Here is a 20,700-nt window from a genome sequence, read left to right as displayed (position 1 = left end):
AGTTCTTCACCCATTTAAAGGAGGTCTACAGTCATTTTTTTTCACAGATTTAGATATTTAAAAAGATTCTAAGAAACTTTTTGTGTTGATGGGATCAAAAAACTGCAAATAGAAGTCCTGTAACTAAAACATTTTTGAAGAGGTTCCTATTTTAGTGAGTGACTCACCTCCTGAAGTTCCAAAATCAAAATGTAAAAATAATTACTCTCCTATGATAACCAGATAGCAAACATACCGTCTTCCGGCTAAACCTTTCAGTCTTCTCTGAGAACTTCAAGGTCTGTAGTCCTATTTTTCCGAAGATAGCGAAAGGTTTTTATTCGGTTGTGAGATCACGTAGTTAGTTATTATTTAGGAATCTTTAGTTTTCTCTCTGTTATCACAATTATTTTTTCCAGATATTCAGACGGCCTACAATATGGATGCCGATATTATTCATAAATGTATTTTTCGAATTGCTGTCTGAAATTTGGACTTGTTTATGACTCAAGACACTTTTCGATCGGAACTCCAAATCAACGTGAGACTGGTGTTGAACAACAAAAACTTTAACATGGTAAACCTAGAAGAAAATCAGGATTGAACATCTGGAATAAAAACTGGGATTGATTTGACTATGAATATAATGAAATTGTTGAAAACTAGAAAAGATTTTCCACCTTCTTTCGATGGTCTTAAATAGGCGAGGACGGCCTGCCCCAGACTGTGCAGCACCCTGCAGTTTCCCTAGTCTAAATAGAAACAAATTTTTTTGAATCTCGAGATTCTACCAATTTTGAAACTGTTTTGTGCATCTCAAGTCACATCTCACAAAATTTATCTAATGGAAAAATATAAAGTAAGTTGTTCGGCATAACAATAAATAAGATCAAATGAAACATGTGAGAGAGAAAATGGTTCAATGTTTGATAGATGGCGCATTTGGATCACTGAACTTGTTGGAAAAAGACATCGTAACCTTCGTCAGTTTGTTGAATTGTAATCGTTCCGACCGATCCACCTTTTCGCATGATATTATACTTCTCTGTGACCTCTACGTCATCCCTGACATCATCCAATGGAACTTCTTGACAATGCAAATCTTTCAGTATAATTTCCTTATTCACAACTTGATCGTTGACAAATGCAAAATGTGCAACATCCATTCTCGGGTTCGATCCTTTGATCCAATGCTTGAAAAACTGGTTCAACATTTTATCGGTAAGAGTTGGAGATTGAATAGACATGGCCTTACTATTCATCAATAAAAGGTCATCCAATCCAATTTTTAATGCCATATTTTCGTGTCCAAGAGACAATGTATCCAAATTTTGAATGAGGATGTTACTGTAGTGGCTGGGATCATTGAAACTTGGACTGAAGGCAGTCACAGAAGTGACCGACGAAAATTGCTTCAATGCTTTTTGTGCACAATCCAAACCACAAAAATTGTGGAAAAAGAGCGTGTTAATATTGAACTTTCCAAGCGCATATTTTAACGAAGTCCAATCAAATTTGCATGTCTCATTTGCAAATGAAATGTAGTCAATTTCTTCGATTGAGAATAGATACTGGAAATGTTCAACCCATTCTTGAATACTGAGACAAGGATTTTGGTATTCCACGAAGTTTCGATGAGTTATCAAATCACGCATTCCGGTTACACGTGCCGGCATATAAACTGGAATTGGTACAGGGCCAGCGTTATCCTCCTCCGGGTAGAAACTCCATACCATCGATGACGGACCATCTCTATCAGGATCCGATCGAATTCTGATAATGTCGTTCACCGTCAGAACGAGTCGTCCAATATCCAAGTAGAGCGATCTGACAATTTCCTTCGTTTTGTGAGACACGAGTGAGAATCCGACACTGAAAAAATTCATAAATCCGATTAATTATGATAAAAAAAACTTACATGTCAACATAGTCCATGCATTCAATCACAAGTTCCAATGCATTCTCTGGAAGGCAGAGAAGAGGGAAAGCACTCGACATGACGATGGAAAATAGAAGAATGGCAATGGTGCGCCGGTTAGGTGGCGAATAATCAATAGAAATGCAGGGGACACAATGACCCCACCAATGGTCGAACAGGAAGTGACCTGGGAAGAATGGCCCGTGGTGGATGCGCGGGAAACGCATACAATCAAATAAGAGGAAATCGTGTATTTGGGCACTTTGAGAGGCCGCAACTTGTTTCAGACTGATTTTCCGACCTATCACCAAGAGGATTTTTTCTTTCCCCTAAAATTCTGAATCGATTCATATAAAAAAGTCGATACTTGAAAGTCGGTAGAGAAAAGTCGGTAGAGAACCCATTTAAAAGAGGTCTGAATTCATATTTCTATTGCAGATGCCGATATTTCAGAAAATTTAAAGACACTTTTTTACTGAAGGAATCAAAAAGCTGCGAAGAGAAGTTGCTAACTAAAGGAAGTGATTTTATCGTCGGCTCAGAGATGAGGAAAACCTGTAACCGTAGCATTTACAAAGATGTTTCTATTTTTTTCAGTGACTCACATCCAGAAGTTCTACATTTAAAAAACATAAACAATTCGTTTCCCATAATAATCAGATAGCAAATATAGCCGTCTCCCTCCCTCTGTCAGAAAATAATGTAGTTCTATTGTTCAGAGGATAGCGTAAGGTTGTTTTATTTGGTTGTGAGATCTCGTTGTTAGTTACTATCAAGACATTTTATGTTATCTCTTTGTTATCACAATAATTTTTTCTTGATATTTAGACACCCTAAAGCATGAATGCCGGTATTGTTCATAAAAGTAACTTTTCGAATTGCTCTCTGAAGTTTTGGACTTGTTTATGACTCAAAACACTTTTCTGATTCTTTGGAAGTCATTTTGCGACATCTTAAAAAATATTTTTGAGAAAATCTAAAATTTTTTCGAATTATTTTCAGAATGTATGGAAAAACTCTAAAATAATAACCGTCTTACAAAAAATGCATTTTGTTTTTACTTTTTCTACGTTTTCGCTCGAGAAAGGTTACTTTCCCTGGTTTTGAATAGTGGCACCCTCATAACAAGGGAACCTCAAAGGTTCACGAGTTCGGAATCGTTCCAAGACCACTCCATAATCGAGATATTCTAGTCTGAAATTCCAAGTTTAATACATGTGATTTGCTCGATTTTCCACCCAAATTTAGCTGTGTTTTGTTCCAAATATCACGGCACCCGAAAATGTTTCTCGACCGGCGTTCCGTGGTCGAGAGGTGAACGCGTCTGTCTGTGAAGCACGCTAAGCAGTTTTTTTGTTTCGGCTTTTTTTTTGTTTTTGAGCAGTTTTTTAATTATATCGAACCAGAAACTGTCCATCGGTCATATTTTGTAGCCGCCTTCCTATAGAAAATATCCTGAAAGTTGGTCTCACCAGCCGTTACTTCTGTTAGCTTTACTTTCAAAGTAATTCATGTTATTCAGAATCGTTCGCAAGTCCTTAGTATGATTTTGTTTTTGACATCGTTTATTTGACATAGAATGCTATGTTTCTGATCAATCCAACAAATTCAAAGTACTTTTTGTAACTCTTGTTAATTCTTCTTACCAAAACGTTTATGTACAACATAGTAGACTTTCAACAAACGGTTAATGATACAGTTTGTTTACAGCTAGTCAACTGCTAGATCTCAACTAACAATATCTTGTTTTGACCCTCCGATTCCGGGTCTGGAAGTTCTTTTCAGGGAATCTCAGGAAGTCACAAGTTTGGAATAGTTACAAATTGTTTGTAATTATTTCTCTCTTCCTTGACCACTTGCAGCTAATAATAAACAGTCAGTACAATAACTATTTATTATCAGAAGAAAGAATATAAAATAAATATATATGGTCGAATAGGACGATGAGGGGGAATTGGAGAGTAGAGGTGACTCTTTCTCTCGCTTAGATTGCAAGTGACGACCTGTCCCTTCGGACAGGCTTCTGAGCGAGAACTATGAGACGCAGACATACAAAATAGTAAAGGGGGCAAGGACTCATAGTTAAATAGAAAAGGGTATGATATAGAATTACTATAATAAGAGATAACATACATTGTTACCAGGGATTAAAGACAGCTTGAGGCATACCACAAACTTTTTGTGCTCGTCACTGGTCTTTTAGAAAAACCGCCTCAAAATTTCACTCTTGTGGTGAAGCCAGTAAAAGCCCAAGAATGGGTTCTTTTCTCACGGACAAGTGAATAAACAAAAATGTGGGATATGCTTTATCAAGTTGTACTCAATTTCTGGTACCAATTTAAAACGATTCCAAACTCGCGACAGTTATATCGAACTTTAACGTTAAAAAAATAACATCTTGAATTTAATTGAATTCAAATTGGAGTGCACCTCAAATAGAGTTTTTATGGTAATTCGATTTTTTATCATTTTCTCTCTGTTTCTGAATGAAGTTTTCATCGTTTCAATGCCGAGCTTGTAAATAACTTTAACACGGAATGTACTTTTACTGCCCCACCCCCCTCCTTGATTAACCGATTCTTCAAAAATCGCAATTTTTCAAAAAGCAGGTCACGTCACAGAAAATCCCATAGTAATTCTTTTTTTTCTCTGCAAAATTCATAAAATACGCCAAAAAAATTGGTATAGGGGGAGGGGGGCAGTAAAATGTGCATTCAAGAGAAGAAAAGAGAAGAGTGCTCCATCATGTGGAATGGCTCAACTGCTTTCGCTGCTCTTTGAAAAAAAAGCCTAATTGTGTCGGGGGAAGAAAAAAAAGATGGTGGAAAGTAATGCCCCTGCGGACTCTCTTCGTTACACTTTTCTCCAAAGAGAGAACACTCTCTTTATATTTTTTGAAAGCAGATGGCGGGGAGAGAGGACTGGCGAGAGCCAAAAACACATTTAGAATACTCAGAGAAGCGGAAACCACGCCCCATCCTTTAGTATTCATGTAGAGCACAGAGAAAAGATAGACGGAAAACAGCTCGACAGCTGAGGACCCCTCTTCGCCGCTATCCCTCCAGTCTTCTCACAGAACATCGAGGTTAGTTGTCCTATTCTTTCAATGGGTCGCGAGAACTCATAGTTATTTTCAAGCTAGGATATTATCTCAATAAAAAAGTTTTTTTCAGATGCTCAGACGTCCTACTGTATGGATGTCAATATTATAATATATTAGCTATCTGATTATTATTGAATTCTAATTTTATTTATTATTGAATTTGGTATTCCTGAAGGTGAGTCATTGGCAATTTTAATAACCAATTCCTAATTTCATATGAAAACGTTTTCGTCCCATAAACAGTCCCATAAACTTTTGCCAGATTTCTGTTCCTAAGAGAAGAGAATAATCCAAAGAGGTTTTTGAAGGAAGACATAAATACCTTTTCCAATTTTTGGAAAAAGATTGATCTATGCGTCTCTCGTGTTTCATGAACTCTTTTCTTTGTTTCGGAACTCAATTTTCTTGCATTTTCTATCGGGAAAAGATAGCAGAACACACAAGACTATGCAGTTCCAACGCACGCGCTTCAAACAAAAATGGCTCTTTTAGAATGTTTTGCGGGTGTGTAGAGATGGAAAAAAGAGATAAAAGGACGAGTGGCCTAGTCCGAGGGGACTCTCGAATACAAATTATGGTTCTCTGTAGTTAACTTTATATCTTCCAGGTAAAACCAACTTCTCAATTATGTCTCCAAAAAAATGATGATCAACTTCTTCATTCCCGTCATACTGCTGTTTATAGGTAAGCACTTCCTCTATCCCTCATATTCGCTGACTAGGAAATTTTTAGCATAAAAGGTCTCCAGCCACTCTCCACACCGGGTTCCAACAGAAGAGTTTGGAGCATATAAACTTTTTCCGCAGTTGCCTTTGCCAATGCAGCTTAGATTGCTAACATGCAAAAAATGGTGAGAGGCTATGGACGTTAATCTTGAAATTCGAATGATTTCAATTTTCAGAGATACAATCGCACATTGGAAGCCACAATCCAGAATTTTACACCATGCTGTGAGCTTCTGGACCACATTGGACATATGCCAACCTATGATATTCTGGACAAAAAAATCGACATCCACATGGCTACCCAGGTCGGTTGTGCATGGATGGCTACTCCATGTAAATAGCCGAGAGGTCATGAGGTCTTCACAAAGGATAACGAAGGTCGACAATCGACAAGATTCAAACCATCTGTCTAGTCGGAAAAGGGTGAGTTTAAATCTGCAAAGTTTTAAGAAATTAAAAAATGTACTTTTGACTACATTTTTCAGTGCCGAAATGAAAAGTAATGGACGGATTCATGGAACGCCAGGATCGAAATGCTTTGAAGGACAAAAAGATGGGCTCTGTGTTTCTAAAAACAGCTGTGCTTGCGATAATTCTTAATAGAATTCTGAACTCCTGCCTATATGTTTATATGCTTATACTGTTAGCCTGAAAATATAAGAAAATTTTCCCTTATAATCAATTTTATTGTACTCTCTGTTTCAAAAAGATTTTGAGTGCTTTGAAATTCTGAATAAACTTACATTTAATAACGCCTTGATACTTGAAAACTGTATTATTACCATATTTTTCAGAATTTCAGGCAACACGAACTCCAGTAGCTGTACTAAAAGAAAAAAAAATGCAAAAAATTTGAAAAGTACTCCACCAGAAAAAAAATTGTCAATTCAAACCATCTTCATAGTATAACTTACATTAAAATGTATTGTTTCCAGGAAAAATATTGAAGAGAAAACCTGGAGCATATCAACACTTTGGAATGTAAAACTCATGTATCTTTATTCTTTCCTTTGAAACTAAAATAGCCACTCTTAAATTTTGAAAAAAATCCAACACCACACTCGAGTCCATCATCAAGAATTTTACATCAATTTTTGACGTTGTGGAGAAGACTCCAAATATATCAATTCAATTTATTCTCAAAAATTAGCATCTTTCGACCTGTCGGTCGAACCCGAATAGCACTTTCCAATAAAAATAGAGAAGAAAAATAATCTCTCAATTTTTGTGCACTCTCCGTCATGTGGTCTGACTCGACTGTTCCTTGCCGCAGCTTTACAAAAAGAGCTTTGAGAAAAAAAGAGAGATATTGGAGCAAGGGACACTCGAACTCTCTCCCTCAAATTTTCAAGGAGACAGCCAACTGGTCATTTTCTTCTGAACAGATGGCACAAAAATCAAAAAATAAGTTTTGTGCATCAATTGAAACAGATAGCCACACTCTCCGCCAATGTTTTGAGAGTTTATAGAAAAGAGATAGGAGGGAGAGCGCTCGATGACCGAGCAACCCATCTCCTCGTTATTTTTTTAGTATTCTCTTCGATGACTAAGGTGAGTTTTTCTATTTTTGTATTGATAATAACGATAATGAAACAATATTTTATTGAGTTTGAGCCTGGAAAAACTAGAGAAACAGTGTTTTTTTGTTTTTTTTTTCATAAGATGTGAAAAGCAGAACGTTAAGAAACAAAAATACATTAAGGAATATTAAATTGTCTCCCCCGGAGTATGCCTATGTAGCAGGAGAACATTGAAGATTTCGCAGAAAGATTATCACTACCTAACATTTTTTTTCATAATCCAATTTTCAGTCTCTTCCATCTCCAGCTCTCCCGTCTTCCTTCAGTCTACCACCCAACAGAAACAGATCGACCCCTTCAATTTCTTCCGCCGGCAACTCGCAGAGTCCGCATTCATTGGAAACATGAATCAACTTGTGAGTAGCTCTTATTCAATCCAAATCATGAAAATTATAAACGAAATTTCAGACCTACAAGACCAGTCTCGAGTCGTGCTGAGAAAGATATTCGTGGATAACTTCCTTGCCTACACCAAACAAAACATCCTGGTCGTTCATGCAGGAGACAGATTTTTCGGAATGGATGAATATGTTGGTGCCATCCTCAACCCAGTGGCCAGTCAAGTTGGATGCGCATCCATGAAGGAAACTAAAGTATGGAAATCGTTCTATATAATTCAACAAAAAGATTAAGAGCAGCTTGGCCCATTTTCTATGTTTTTACATAACTTTTTAATCTTCCCAATAAATTTTAATCTTCCCAATGATTAGCATATGACATGTTTTGTTCAAAAACCGATGCTCTCATCCTGCAGCTAACTAAACTGACAACTGTTATAGCACTCTTCTCGAAGTCAAATGGAAACAAGTGCTATGTCAACCGGGAGATATTATGACGAGAGATATGGAGAAGTAGGGATCTATAGATTGAACATCAAACATAAATTGAAAAAGAAGATAAAAAATATGCATTTTTTGTGTTAAGAAGAGAAGCGATAACTCATACCCCAGTTAGCAGTCTCCGCTTTACAAAAAAGAAAAATTTTTGGCACATTAGGCCTGTCGAATTGTCATGGAACTGTTGAACAAGTGGTTCACTTTGTTTGTGTCCATTCGCCATACTGCAAACATCACTTATCTTCTCATTGCACGTTTTCGACAAGTTTATTCGAAACAATGCTGTCAGAATTTGCAGGCATTTGAATTTGACATAATTAGGGGAATAAAGAAAAGTGTATCACAAAAATTTATTTAGAAATCAATTAAATTTAGAAAAATAATGTAAAGAATTTTTTAACCATTAAAAAAGAACCAAAATCATTAGAAAATCGTTAAACATGATTTGAAGAAAAAAAAAGTTTGTCGGTTGAGGCCAGAAGAATAAAACCAAAAATTCATTTCTCTATGCGCACAATGAACTTGAAATGAAGACAGTAGACAAGGGCTCGAGTTCCGTCAGCCTTGTTAAAACGGTAGCACTTGTATGGTAGAAATTTTTGAACTCTGCAAAATTTTACTTATTATCTAGAAACTAAAAAGCAGTAAGTACCTTTTACCATCGAGTACGGCACTTTCAACGCTTGTTGCTTCAAGTCCACCAATCACAGATCGAAGGTCGTAATCTCTGTCCAATTCAAAGTAGCCAAACGTATCATTGCCGTTCTTCCAGACATGAAGAAACTCATTCAATTCATCTGGGGGTAAATAAGCGTCCAACAAGATTACCGACTTGCAGCGCAAAGTTGTGAGCAAATGATTGACACCGAAATTTTTCGGATGTTCCAGAGTTAGCCGATCCACTTGCAAATCATTGAAGTCACAAATTTCCGATGCTTGCAGGTAAACTGTGCCGGCTTCTTTGCATTCGTTGAGCATCTCTTTATTTTCAGATTTGCATGTGAGACTTCCAATTAGACGAACATAGTCTAGTTTCAGCCCGACAGTTTTGGCATATTGAACGATTGACTTCATTTCTTTTTGAGTTTTCCAATGACAATCGATAGAAAAGCTGTCGATGAAATACAACTCATTCAGAAAATCAATTATCGCACAATAGCCACTGTAAAGTCCAGTACAGTACGTGATACATCCAAATAGTTTTGGATGAAATTTCAGACCATCTTTGTGATCTACGTACCCGCAAGGGGTTCTCGACACAATTAGTTCAATGTATGTGTTGACTGACTCTCCCCACATTATAGATACGTAGGAACCTTTTGCGTCGGAAATAAGCATCATACTGATTGGTCGGGTTCTCGAGTTTTTTCTGATAATTGTCTTCATTTTCGACGAAGTTTGAGTCATGAAGACACTGAAAATTAAAGGTGAAGAGAAATATTTTGAGTGCAGAAACTTTTTGTTTTAACCTAGCTTGACCTCAGTTAAAAAAAGTTTTTTTTTTAACTCACGGTAGTTTCGTAAATTAGAAATATGTTCGAGATTATTATTATTCTCTACGACAAAGCAACATTCAAGTGTAAGTCCACTCATTAAAAAACATTCCAGTTCTAAACTTGTAGAATTATACATCAGGGTTTCACTATTCGTTTTATTATTTTCAGTCCCTATTCCACTTTAACAATGTGTTACGGTATAACTCATAGTTTTACCAAGAAAGGTTTTAATGGATCATAAAGATCAAATGTAGATCTCCATTTTTGTAGTTGACCACTTTTCCGTACGGTCACTCCCTAGAGAGTTGTGGTCATTTTAAGATGACAGGTCTTAAATTTCACTGAAAATAGTCAGTTAGAAAGAGAAATTAATTCGTTGATGCGTAACATGTTAATGAGAGCCCAGACAAAAAACTTGTCAACTACAAAAACAGAGTTTTACTTGAGATTTTTACGATACATCTAAATTTTACTTGGGATAACAATCAGTAATACCATGACCTCTTCTCAAAATTGAACATTTTCCACTGGAAATAGCCTAAGATGTTAGAATTATGGTCATTGCTGTATACTAAATTTAAACCTTTATTTTTGCAGTAAGCAGTTTTTTGTACAAGATCTTAGACTGTAACTTATAAGGTACATTGCCGTGCCAAAGTATATGAACTTTGGCCGTTTTCAGTTGAAATTGTCCAACTTTGAGAGTGTGTCATGGTAACTCACACCAAGATGGTTTTTAATGAATCATGTAGATTGAAAGTAGAGGTCCATTTTTGTAGTTGACAAGTTTTTTTGTACGGGCACTCCCAGAAGAGTTACGGTCATTTTTAAACGAGAGCTCGAAAATCGCACTACTTTGCACTGATATTAGGCGATTTGAGGGAGAAATTACTTTGTCGATGCGTAATTTGCTAGGGAGGGCCCGTACAAAAAAGTCGTAAACTAAAAAATTTAGCTCCACTTTTAATCTGTATAATTCATAAAAACCCTACTTAGTGGGACAATCAGAATTACCATGACATATTCTCAAAGTTGGACAGTTTCCACTAAAAACGGGAAAAGTTTGTATACTTTTGCGCAATTTCTTCAAAGTTTGCTTTTGTGGGACAACAATTGTCACCAACTAACTTTTTGACGCTAACCCTTTTCTTGTTGAGTCCATTCTGTTCTCCAGCATCACTATTTGTTATATGGACATTATATCTCATTAGAGTGTCAATTCAGTCATCCAATTAGAACCTGTCATTAATCTTGTAATACCTATTTGACTATGGTTGAGAACACTGTATTACCCAGGAAAATGAGTGACAGATGTATATTTGCGTAACCAGCGAGAGTGAAAGAGAAAGAGACTGTTAGTACGATAAGAAGTTATTTTATTTATCGAGCGGGCAAAGTGTGAAGACCAAAAAGAAAATTTGTGCGCTCAGCACACAATAAGATTACAAGTTCGGTCAGATTCACTTATACCGTACAGCCTGATTGTTTTTAACCAATTTTTGTGAAAACCGAAACTCCTTCTAGGATACATATATTTGGAGACCAGTTCCGACAAAAGTTGAAAACTGGTAGCAGCGTATATTTAAAATGATACAAACGAGTATTTCAATGCCAGCAAAGCCCAAAACTCCAAATAAAAAAGTAAACTTACACATCTAACGGTTTCATCAATCCGAAAATCTTCATGAGAGCCATATCTGGGAATTGTTGGATCGGAAGCGGTCGGTGAGCCATTTTTAAGTAGATCGATGACGAAGAATATTGTGGAGACGTGAAGAGAGTCGATGAGGAAGAATGCGGGAGATAGAGGTAGGTCTATCTGGTGTCCTGGGCCAGTCACGCCTTTCATTGTCTATTTCTTGTCGTCCTCATTGTTTGTTGATGTAAGACTAATGTGGATGAAGACTAGAGACTGCTGAAGGCTGTCAAAAATATCTAAATACAAAAAAGAAATATCTGACCAAAACGGCGGTAACGAATTAGATAGCGACTTTACTGGGGAAGCACGAAGTTTTCGAATTGTGTGAAAAATCTTCCAGACAACAACTTATGTTAACATTTCCAAGTAATTTTGTGGTTCAATACAATTTTTACCATAAACACTCTCTTTTCTTTGTTAATATTCGGTTCTGAGTACAAAAGCAACTGGTCGAAGATTGGAACATCCACGCAAATGCTACAATCCAGTTTTTCTTTTTTAATATCAGATATCTGGGGAGACTCCCCTTACTTTTTTCTAAATACCCAGAAAACATTCCCCATTCATCATCAAGATGTCCAGATAACGTCATTGTGGGTCTGTCATTGGTACTGGTGGTCTGGGAATCTGCCATTCAACGTCATCTATTTGACCAGAGTGACTGTATCTGGGCTAATCAAATACAGGAGAGATAGGAAATTTGGATTATTTTCGTATAATTGGAGGAGCCAAAGTTACAAGGACAACTTGCCTGTAGCTGAACTTGAAACTAACGGAGATACTTAAGCAAAAGTCTCCTGAAAATCATTATAGCATTGCCAATCTCAGAGAACTGAATTTTTGAACCACTGCGTTTCAATAGTGTAAAATTGTGTTTTATTATTTTTCAAAATTAATCCAGAAACAGTATTATTATTTATTTATTAAAACGAAGGAGCAAGTCATTGATACGTAACATCAAGATAGAGTTGATAGAACTTTATAACATAGGACAGGGGCACAGGTTAAAAGTTATGAGAGTGAAGCGTAAGGTGTTTAGGAAGATTCAGTCGGGAGATATTTGATTTAAAACACCAGGAAAAGATTTTAACGGAAAAGACATGTTCCTGGAGTTGATTCCAGCAATTTACTGGAATCAATTTCCTGAACATGTCTTTCCCGTTAAAACTTCTTAGTACAACTTGAAAAATTCGGTAAAAATTAAAACTTAGCCAATGGGGATATGGAATTTGTAGCAATACAGTACCGCCCAGAAGGTTATCAACTTTTGCTGTTTTCCGCGGAAAAGAAACAATTTTTATAGTGTTTTTCGGTGTCACCTGATTGTGCAACGAATTTTATTTTGTATGGGTTGGATAGAGAAAAAATTGTACATCATTTTTGTAGTTGACCATTTTTTCAATAGGACACTGCTTTGAAAGTTACCAGTCATCAAAGTCTTTTCACCCTGAAACCGATTAATTTCTGTAGGGAAAATGTGGAGCTTTTCACTTTGACAACCTGAAACTTTCAAGATAGTGCCCCTACAAAAAAATTGTCACCTACAAAAATAATGTGATATTTTTGCTCTGTCCCACGAATTTGAAATTATACTCTTGGGATAATCGGGTGTCACCGAAATAAACTGTCAAACTTAGTAATTTTTTAATGAAAACAAACAAAGTTGATGACCTTTTGAGCACTAATGTACATTGTAAAAACATAATCACGAATTATTTGTTTATGTCGTTATTCACGAAAAGTGTTTATTTTTTCATGTTTTTCTCCTATTTTTCATAATTTCTTCCACGTTTTTGACAGTTTTTCTACATACGCATGTCCAAAAATGCAAGAAATGGGAGAAACGTTGTTAAACCAACGTAAAACTGAGATTTGTAAAAAACAGTTTCTCGCCGCTCCCGCATAAGGAAAAAATGTATGAAAATTCACTTTTACCTGACCTGAATAACCCGATTTGTGAAAAACAAAATGTAGGAAATTTTCAAAATATTACTGAAAGTGTGGAGCATGAGGAGAAGAAAAGGCTGTCAGCTGTGGGCGCAACCAATACACCACGAGTTCATTGATTATTATCCTCCCGTGAGACAGTGAAGACGAAATTTGTTTGCATGCTGGTGAAAAATCCCTTTAAACCATCTACATTCAAAATGTACGATTGTCGAGGAACATGGAAGTTGAGGTTGTTCCTGCAATTTATTTTTTTAACACAAATCATCAAACCGATGATAAACAACGTACTGTTCTTGAAGAGAGGCTTCCTTCAAAATTTCAATTCCATCCATAATTTTTGCTATTTGGATATACTCCAAACGAAGGCCAATTTCCATTACCGATAATTGAGGTGATCTTCCGTCGATCCATTTTTTCAGTGCCATGTTTAAATCTTCATTGGTCAGTGAACATTGGTCCAGCTTTATCCTTTCGCAGTTAAGAGACAACAAGTTTTCTCTTGTGATCCATTCCGCTGGCATGCAAGTGAAAATCTTGAAACTTCCAAATATTCCGTTGAAACGAAACGTCTTGTTTTGGTTTGACAAGAAGCAGAGCTCATCATTGTGAAAGTTTTCCAAATAGAACTTCATATCGACGTCGTCCACAAAGTTAGACGAGACAGTTAATTCGTCGATTTTTGGATTTTTTGGATGTCCGGTCAAATATTCGTAAAGATGACGTTCTCCTACGATTTCGAGATTGATAGACACGTGGAAAGTGTTCATCAAGTGCTCCATCACTAATTTCCACCCATCCAGAATTGCAGAGCACTTGATTAGCCAAAAATTATCTTGTTTCCGAACAATCCGCACAGCCGTTTTATTCATTTGGATAATATCCGTTGGGCGTTCTCCTGTTCTTTCATCTTCTAGATTTATGAAAAACCTGACGCCATCACAAGAAATCATGAAACTTCTGGGTTTGGCCAGTACTGAAATTTCTTTCCGACATTCTTTGATTGAATTTCTTGTTCTTAAAGAACAGACGGAAAGATTGATCCTGCAAAAAAAGTTTTATAAAAAAATCAGTAAGAAATTTTGTAAACTTACAAACTCCACAGATGCAAAGCTTGAACATATACGATGAATGGCAATTGAGGAAGCTTAAGGAGCGGGAATGGAGTTGTCATGACGAATGAAGTTTACTCTGAAAGATTTTAGATAAACTCGAGAAGTTTGATGTTGTAATATGTTAATTTGAACGGGAGAAAAATCTGGGGAAAGAATATTCAAGGCAGAATGCAAACGGATTAAAATTTTTGAAAAATATATTGATTTTCAAAAAAAAAACAGGCTGAAAACATCTTTATAATTAATTTTTCGAAAATATCTCATCAAATTCAGACAACCCTGATGTGAGGATTATTTTCTCGGGAGTTTTCTCATTAAAATCAGGTCAAATAACTCTGAAATTCGAGAAAAGCCGTAAAAAACTGAGAGATAGAGCAAGAAGAGAGCCGCGGAGAAAAAGAGTCTCCTCGTCTTTTTGGGGAAGAGAAAGCGCAAAAAAAGGAGTGCAATGGAAACAGATTACTGAATGAGAAATGATTCATCAAAAACCAAGGATTAAAAAATTGTCATATCAAAACAGAAATCAGGCTTTTTTGTATAGAAAAACCTCAAAAACTCTCCAAGAAACAAGTATTTGATTTTACAGAGAGCGCTTTCTATTTTTGACAAAAATAGTGGAATTTGAAAGCTGCAACAAGAGAAGCCATAAGAGAAGGAAAGAACCATCTGTCTTAATACACCCATTTATGCAAAGACGAACGCACGGATTAGAGAAAAAGGGGGGAGGAGTCAGTGGATTTAGTACAACGTAATAATATCATTTTAACTGATGCACCTTTGACGCGTTTGACATTCTGAGAGCGGTCTGGAAGATTTCTGACGCGTTTAGAGCAGTTTCAGTGCTATCTGGCGCAACTTTGACGCGTTTGACATTCTGAGAGCGGTCTGAAAGATCTCTAATGCGTTTAGAGCAGTTTCAGTGCTATCTGTCGCACATTTGACGCATTTTATAGTAAGGTATATAGCCCTCTGGTGTACCTCTTGTAGAAACTCGGTTGAAATTCAGAAAGATATCGGCTTTTCATATTTCTGAATGTTGATTGGGTTTTTTTCTTGCAATGATATCACATGATACAAATACAATTCTGTTTGTGTGCCTTTATTAGCCTTATAAACAAGTATCTTATGTTTTGAAACTATACATACAATTTCAATTCAACAGTTGTGATTTTTAAAATAAGGTTTTCTATAATACCAAACCAATTTTCAGTGAGAAATTTTGTTTTGAAAACATCCAGGTGTGTAATTTTTCTTATTCAACTAATTAAGGTTATGCCATCGCCTTGCCACTTGAGTTTTGTCAAAAACAGGTTTCAGTATCTGTTTTCTTTTTGTCTTTTTGAATTTTTTTAAAGTTTCAGTATGATTTCCGCGTCAAGTTCTAGAAACACTAGACAAATTCGTTATCCAGAACTGTTTTGTCTTTTTTAAAGTCAATTTTTGACTAGACTTTTTGACTAGAATTAAACATGTTCATTATTTTGAAATATTGTGATATCAGCCTTCAAGATCGCAATGATTTGTTTCTGAATCGCTTCAGCTTCTCCAACATTTCATCATTAATTTTTGCTATCTAAAAAACTAATCTACCTTTCTATTCGCTCATAATTGGGTTCGTCATAAGCCGTTTCTAATTATGGACAGTTGCCAATGACCTAATTGCCACCTGCCTGTTTTTGAGCAGACCGACACGCATCTCTCTCGTTACGTTAATCTCTCCCCTTCTAATTAGCATCTGGGTTCTCAAACGAGCACCAACGATGCTTAGCATCATCTCTCGTTTTTCTTCTAAACGTATCCAATTTCAGTACCCTGTAGTAAGATATACAATTTGATATTTTTCTGCAGAAAAAGAAGAATATTGAGAGGGTGATACGGTATAACTGATTGTCTCGCAAAATACTGTTCTTTTCTACAGCGTATAACAGACATTTGGGAGTTTTTAGTGTTACCAACCATAATCGGGTCGAATAATTATCTCCCTAATGTGAGAAAGCAGGTAAATAACAGAATAAAGGATGAAATCTTTCCAAAAAAAGTATGAATCAGAGTTAAATGTATGAATGGAACGATCCATCATAATAGTATTTTAGAAAAAGCGTTTTTTTAGTCTGTGAATAAGATTATATCCACAAATGTACACTATTCAAGTTCAAAATTATCCTTTTTTTAAATAACAATTTCATTACAGAGCAATAGATATTACTTCCAATATATAGTTTTTTTGTATTTTTTTTCTAAGTTCAGAAAATATTACAATAAAAAGTAAAGAATAAAATATTGAATTGTAAAGATAAAAAACTATCTACGAAATTCAAAATCGTCTTGGTAATCTTGAAAATCTACCTCACTACCCTCACTGTACGAATTGAACGTCTTTCCTTCTTCTTCGTCTTCTTCTTCATCAGAATTTGAATGTTCTTCAGAAAAACCTACCCAAAGGTATTCAATGGCGTGAGGTGTCAGTTTATCCATAATTATCGAAGCTGCTAACTGATATGTTCAAACAACGCCAAAATCATAATGACAGTAATTTTGTAGTCTTTGGCTACCAAAAAGAGCCCGGCTATTCCAGTGGTTCCAGAGTTTGTCAACTTCGACATACCTTGTGAGTACCGATGTATCAAGACCGATACCAATTAAGGAATTCCAGATGATTCAATTATTTAAAATTACGTCCAAATCTTCAATTTGTGCATTGGACAACAGATACATCATTCTCCTAAAGCAAAATTTTGAAAAAGTAAGAAAAAATTGCAAACTAACGTTTTCGAGTTTTTCTCCTAAAACTATGGGGTAGTCGGAATCCAATGGAAGATGCCTTATTTCTTTGGATCCATTTTAGGAACCAAAAATACAGACACGACAGCTCCCTTTATACTTTGACACTTCTACAACCAACCAAAAGAGATCATTTCTTCGAAGGGTAGGTCAATGTTCATACAGATCAATTTAATTTCACTTTTGTTATAATATCTGTGTGTCCAGATTTTCAAAAGACTGTCTGTTTTTTCTGTTGAAATATCCATTTTTGTCAGTATAGATTTTAAGAAGTCTGTCTATCTGTCTATGCGTGTAGATCTCCATCTGTTAGTTTCCGGAGCAGAGAAGCATAAAGTAGGGGACCACAAAAAACAAAAAAACGTGTCCATGGTAAGTGACTGAATAAGATAGGGTAAAAAGGATGGAAAATTTGTCAAAAAGGAGTATCCTGAAGAAAGAAAGAGGGACCAGGATACATTAATTAGATACTGTTCCATAATTTCCATAATTTTATTCTTTTACATGTTCAGGTAGCTGTTCTTTTTAATTATAGTAAAACTGGAACAACAGTTATTAAAAATATTTAAAATTGGGTACAATCTTGGTGTTTCAGTTTTAATAGTCTTGCATTCATTGATGTCAACTCTCTTCAAACGGTTTTTACTGTTTTACACAAAGAAATTATTTTAGGTCCACCGTTTAACGTAGTGAATAGTTCATTGATGACGCAACAAAGCAGTAACACGGGGACTGCATTTCAAGTTCTCAAAAATAGATATTTTAAAGCGCCCTTAACCACATAGAGAGTGTTGTTTAGGGTTTAGAGTGTTTGGGTGGATTAGGCTGGAACTAGTCTAAAACGGTACAGATTCCTAAGCCATGCCTATTACGGTTAAGGACGATTTAAAAATATTGGCTTACTACTACCAATAATTTAAAAACCCCAACAAACTAGATTATCCCCACTGTTTAGTCTAATTCGCTTTTTTCAGAAAAGACATTCCCACCACTTCCGTGTTTTTGTTTTCAAACAAGAATTGCCTATAATTACAGTCATTGAAAGAAAAATTATAGGCATAAATAATTTTTTATCATAGTCACTGATACCAGTGTAGATTACACGTTTAGCTTTCGAGCTTGTCTGTAATTTTCTTGTCTATAATTTTTCCCTCATGTAATTATTCACAATTTTTGTTCGAAAACAAAAACACGGGAGTGGTATGTGGGAATGTCTTCTCTGAAAAGAGCGATTTGAATTAACGATGAGAATAATCTATTTTGTTGGTTTTTTAACTGTTGGCAGTAGTAAACAGATATTTTTAAGGCGCCCTTAACGACGTAAGTGACGGGGTTCAGGGTTTGGAGCGTTTGGGTGGATTAGGCTTGAACGAGCCAAAAATTCATTCAGGCATCTGAGACACGCCCCCCCCCTACGTGATAAAGGCGCTTAAAAAAAATCTTTTCACTTCTCTTGGTGAGTTTAGGCAAGTCGAAAGTTGATATGATAACAACCGAGATATATTTTACTTATATATTTTATTTATTATATAAAACACAATTATCGAAGAATTTCTTTGCAGATGAAAACGATAAAAATGATGATTTAGTCAACTGAATTAAAAGTGATGATGAATGAAATAACCAAAGACACCGCTATAAACACGAGTATGGCTATAATTGCCTTGTCATTGAATTCCCACTCGATTTCCTCACGGGTCGATCGATTTGGTTCTTGATAACGAATTGAGACGCTAGAGCCGTTGCTGTCCTGGGCTGATTCAACCACCAAAATAAACGTGACTTTTCTAGTGTTTCCAGAATTCGCCGTGGCAGTCATACTGAAATTTTTTAAAAATATTTTAAAAGAAAAAAAGAAAATAGAGACTGAATTCTGTTTTTGTCTAAACTGAATTGGCAAGGCGGTGGTAGGCTCGGCATAACTGTAATTAGTTGAATTAGACAAATTACACACCTGGATGTTTTCGAAAACAAATATTCTTCCCAAAAATTGGTTTGGCAGAATATTTTATCTCAAAAATCACAGCTGTTCAATTGAAATATTAATGTAAATTTTGAAGACAATAAGTACTTGTTCAATGAATGAAGGTAGACACAGTGGGATTATAATTGTATTTGTATCATGTGGTCGATTTCCTCACGGGTAGATCGATTTGGTTCTTGATAACGAATTGAGACGCTGGAGCCGTTGCTGTTATCAGCTGATTCAACCACCAAAATAAACGTGACTTTTCTAGTGTTTCCAGAATTCGCCGTTACAGTCATACTGAAATTTAAAAAAATCTTTAAAAAGGAAAAAAGAAAATAGATACTGAATTCTGTTTTTGTCTAAACTAAATTGGCAAGTTGGCATAACTGTAGTTAGTTGAATGCTGTTCAGTTGAAATATTAATGTAAATTTTGAACACTTTAAATAGTTGTTCAATGAATGAAGGCAGACACACTGGGATCATAATTGTATTCGTATCATGTGGTGATATCATTGCAAAAAAAAACGCCAAGCAACTTTGAGAAGGTCGATTGCTCCGAAATGCTCGATCTTTAGAAAAATATGTTTCCCCAATACAAAAAACTCAAAAAAAGGTTTTACGGAATTCTACAAAACTGCATAAACTTATATTTTTCTAAAAATTAAATGATAATTTATTGAAAAATTAAGGAAGGTTTTGCGGTTTTAGTTGGAAATAATTGAAAAAAGGAGTATGATCTTGTAAAACAACAAAAATCGAGTTTTAGTCCTTTTCTTCATTGATAAGAGGTCTCAACTTCGAAACTGTCAAATTAAATGGCGTCATAGACCTTCCAGACCTTCCTACAAATTACCAGGCGCGTCAAAGGTTCACCAGATAGCTTTAGAGCCGATTAATCTATGGAAATCTTATGAAAGTTTTCGGTGCCAAATTTCCAATTTCTTTGAGTGATTGTTGTACGTTCTTACATTTTTTTCTTTGATTTTCAGAAAATGCAACATTCTATTCAGAACTTAGATTTACGTGTTTTTCTTGACTAGGGACAAAAAATCTCATCTTATTCCGCTAGAGATTTTCGGTCCTAACTTTTTTCAAATTGGTCAGATTGACCTGAAACTTTGGGAAAACATTTACTGTGCAGTATTTGTTCTATTTAATCAACATTCTAGGTGAAAAATTATATTTCGCAAGTTTTATTCAAAACTTTCGAAAAACACGAAAACTCGAGAAATCGCATATTTTTAGTTCCATGGCCGCTGTATCAAAAATAGAGTGTGTAATTAGTGTTTATGATAGTTTTCAATTGAAAACAGTCTTGATGTTTATTTTTTGACCAACGGGCCTATATTCTTGACTTATTCCGAGCTGTCAAAGTTTGATAGTACTTTGATATGGAGTTGTGAACTTCAAACATCTGTAAAACGTGTATTTTGTGTCGAAAAATGTATCGAAGTTCACAAAACTAGTGAAAAAACTATGGAAAATATCTATGTATTACTCTCATCTCAATGGAAAAGCTAAATTACAGTACCGATCAAAAGGTTGTAAACT

At 35.6% G+C, this 20,700-nt stretch overlaps 4 protein-coding genes and 1 pseudogene across 5 annotated transcripts; 1 reads left to right on the top strand and 4 right to left on the bottom strand.

Annotated features, from left to right (window-relative positions):
- Positions 1–926: 926 nt before the first annotated feature.
- Positions 927–1,977, bottom strand: GCK72_022375 (uncharacterized protein; the record flags this gene model as incomplete). Its single annotated transcript, XM_003096748.2, has 2 exons — positions 927–1,851; positions 1,898–1,977. The coding sequence occupies 2 exons, from the start codon at positions 1,975–1,977 to the stop codon at positions 927–929; spliced, it is 1,005 nt and encodes a 334-aa protein (XP_003096796.2).
- A 3,861-nt stretch (positions 1,978–5,838) lies between these two features.
- GCK72_022374 lies at positions 5,839–7,937 on the top strand (annotated as a pseudogene). Its single transcript has 5 exons — positions 5,839–5,850; positions 5,902–6,058; positions 6,661–6,706; positions 7,537–7,661; positions 7,714–7,937. Coding segments are annotated over exons 1-5 (564 nt in total).
- Positions 7,938–8,638: 701 nt separating this feature from the next.
- Positions 8,639–11,371, bottom strand: GCK72_022373 (uncharacterized protein; the record flags this gene model as incomplete). The annotated part of the gene is made up of 3 exons (XM_003096716.2): positions 8,639–8,747; positions 8,794–9,555; positions 11,289–11,371. 3 exons carry the CDS (start codon positions 11,369–11,371, stop codon positions 8,639–8,641), a joined length of 954 nt encoding a protein of 317 aa, XP_003096764.2.
- Positions 11,372–13,537: 2,166 nt separating this feature from the next.
- On the bottom strand, positions 13,538–14,457 carry GCK72_022372 (uncharacterized protein; the record flags this gene model as incomplete). Its single annotated transcript, XM_003096739.2, has 2 exons — positions 13,538–14,327; positions 14,378–14,457. The coding sequence occupies 2 exons, from the start codon at positions 14,455–14,457 to the stop codon at positions 13,538–13,540; spliced, it is 870 nt and encodes a 289-aa protein (XP_003096787.2).
- A 4,307-nt stretch (positions 14,458–18,764) lies between these two features.
- On the bottom strand, positions 18,765–18,998 carry GCK72_022371 (uncharacterized protein; the record flags this gene model as incomplete). The annotated part of the gene is made up of 1 exon (XM_053734787.1): positions 18,765–18,998. The coding sequence occupies one exon, from the start codon at positions 18,996–18,998 to the stop codon at positions 18,765–18,767; it is 234 nt and encodes a 77-aa protein (XP_053578353.1).
- Between the last annotated feature and the right edge of the window lie 1,702 nt (positions 18,999–20,700).

This window comes from Caenorhabditis remanei, chromosome X, assembly GCF_010183535.1.
Source record: "Caenorhabditis remanei strain PX506 chromosome X, whole genome shotgun sequence".
Lineage (NCBI taxonomy): Eukaryota > Metazoa > Nematoda > Chromadorea > Rhabditida > Rhabditidae > Caenorhabditis > Caenorhabditis remanei.
This window is presented reverse-complemented; position numbering and strand designations above follow the sequence as displayed.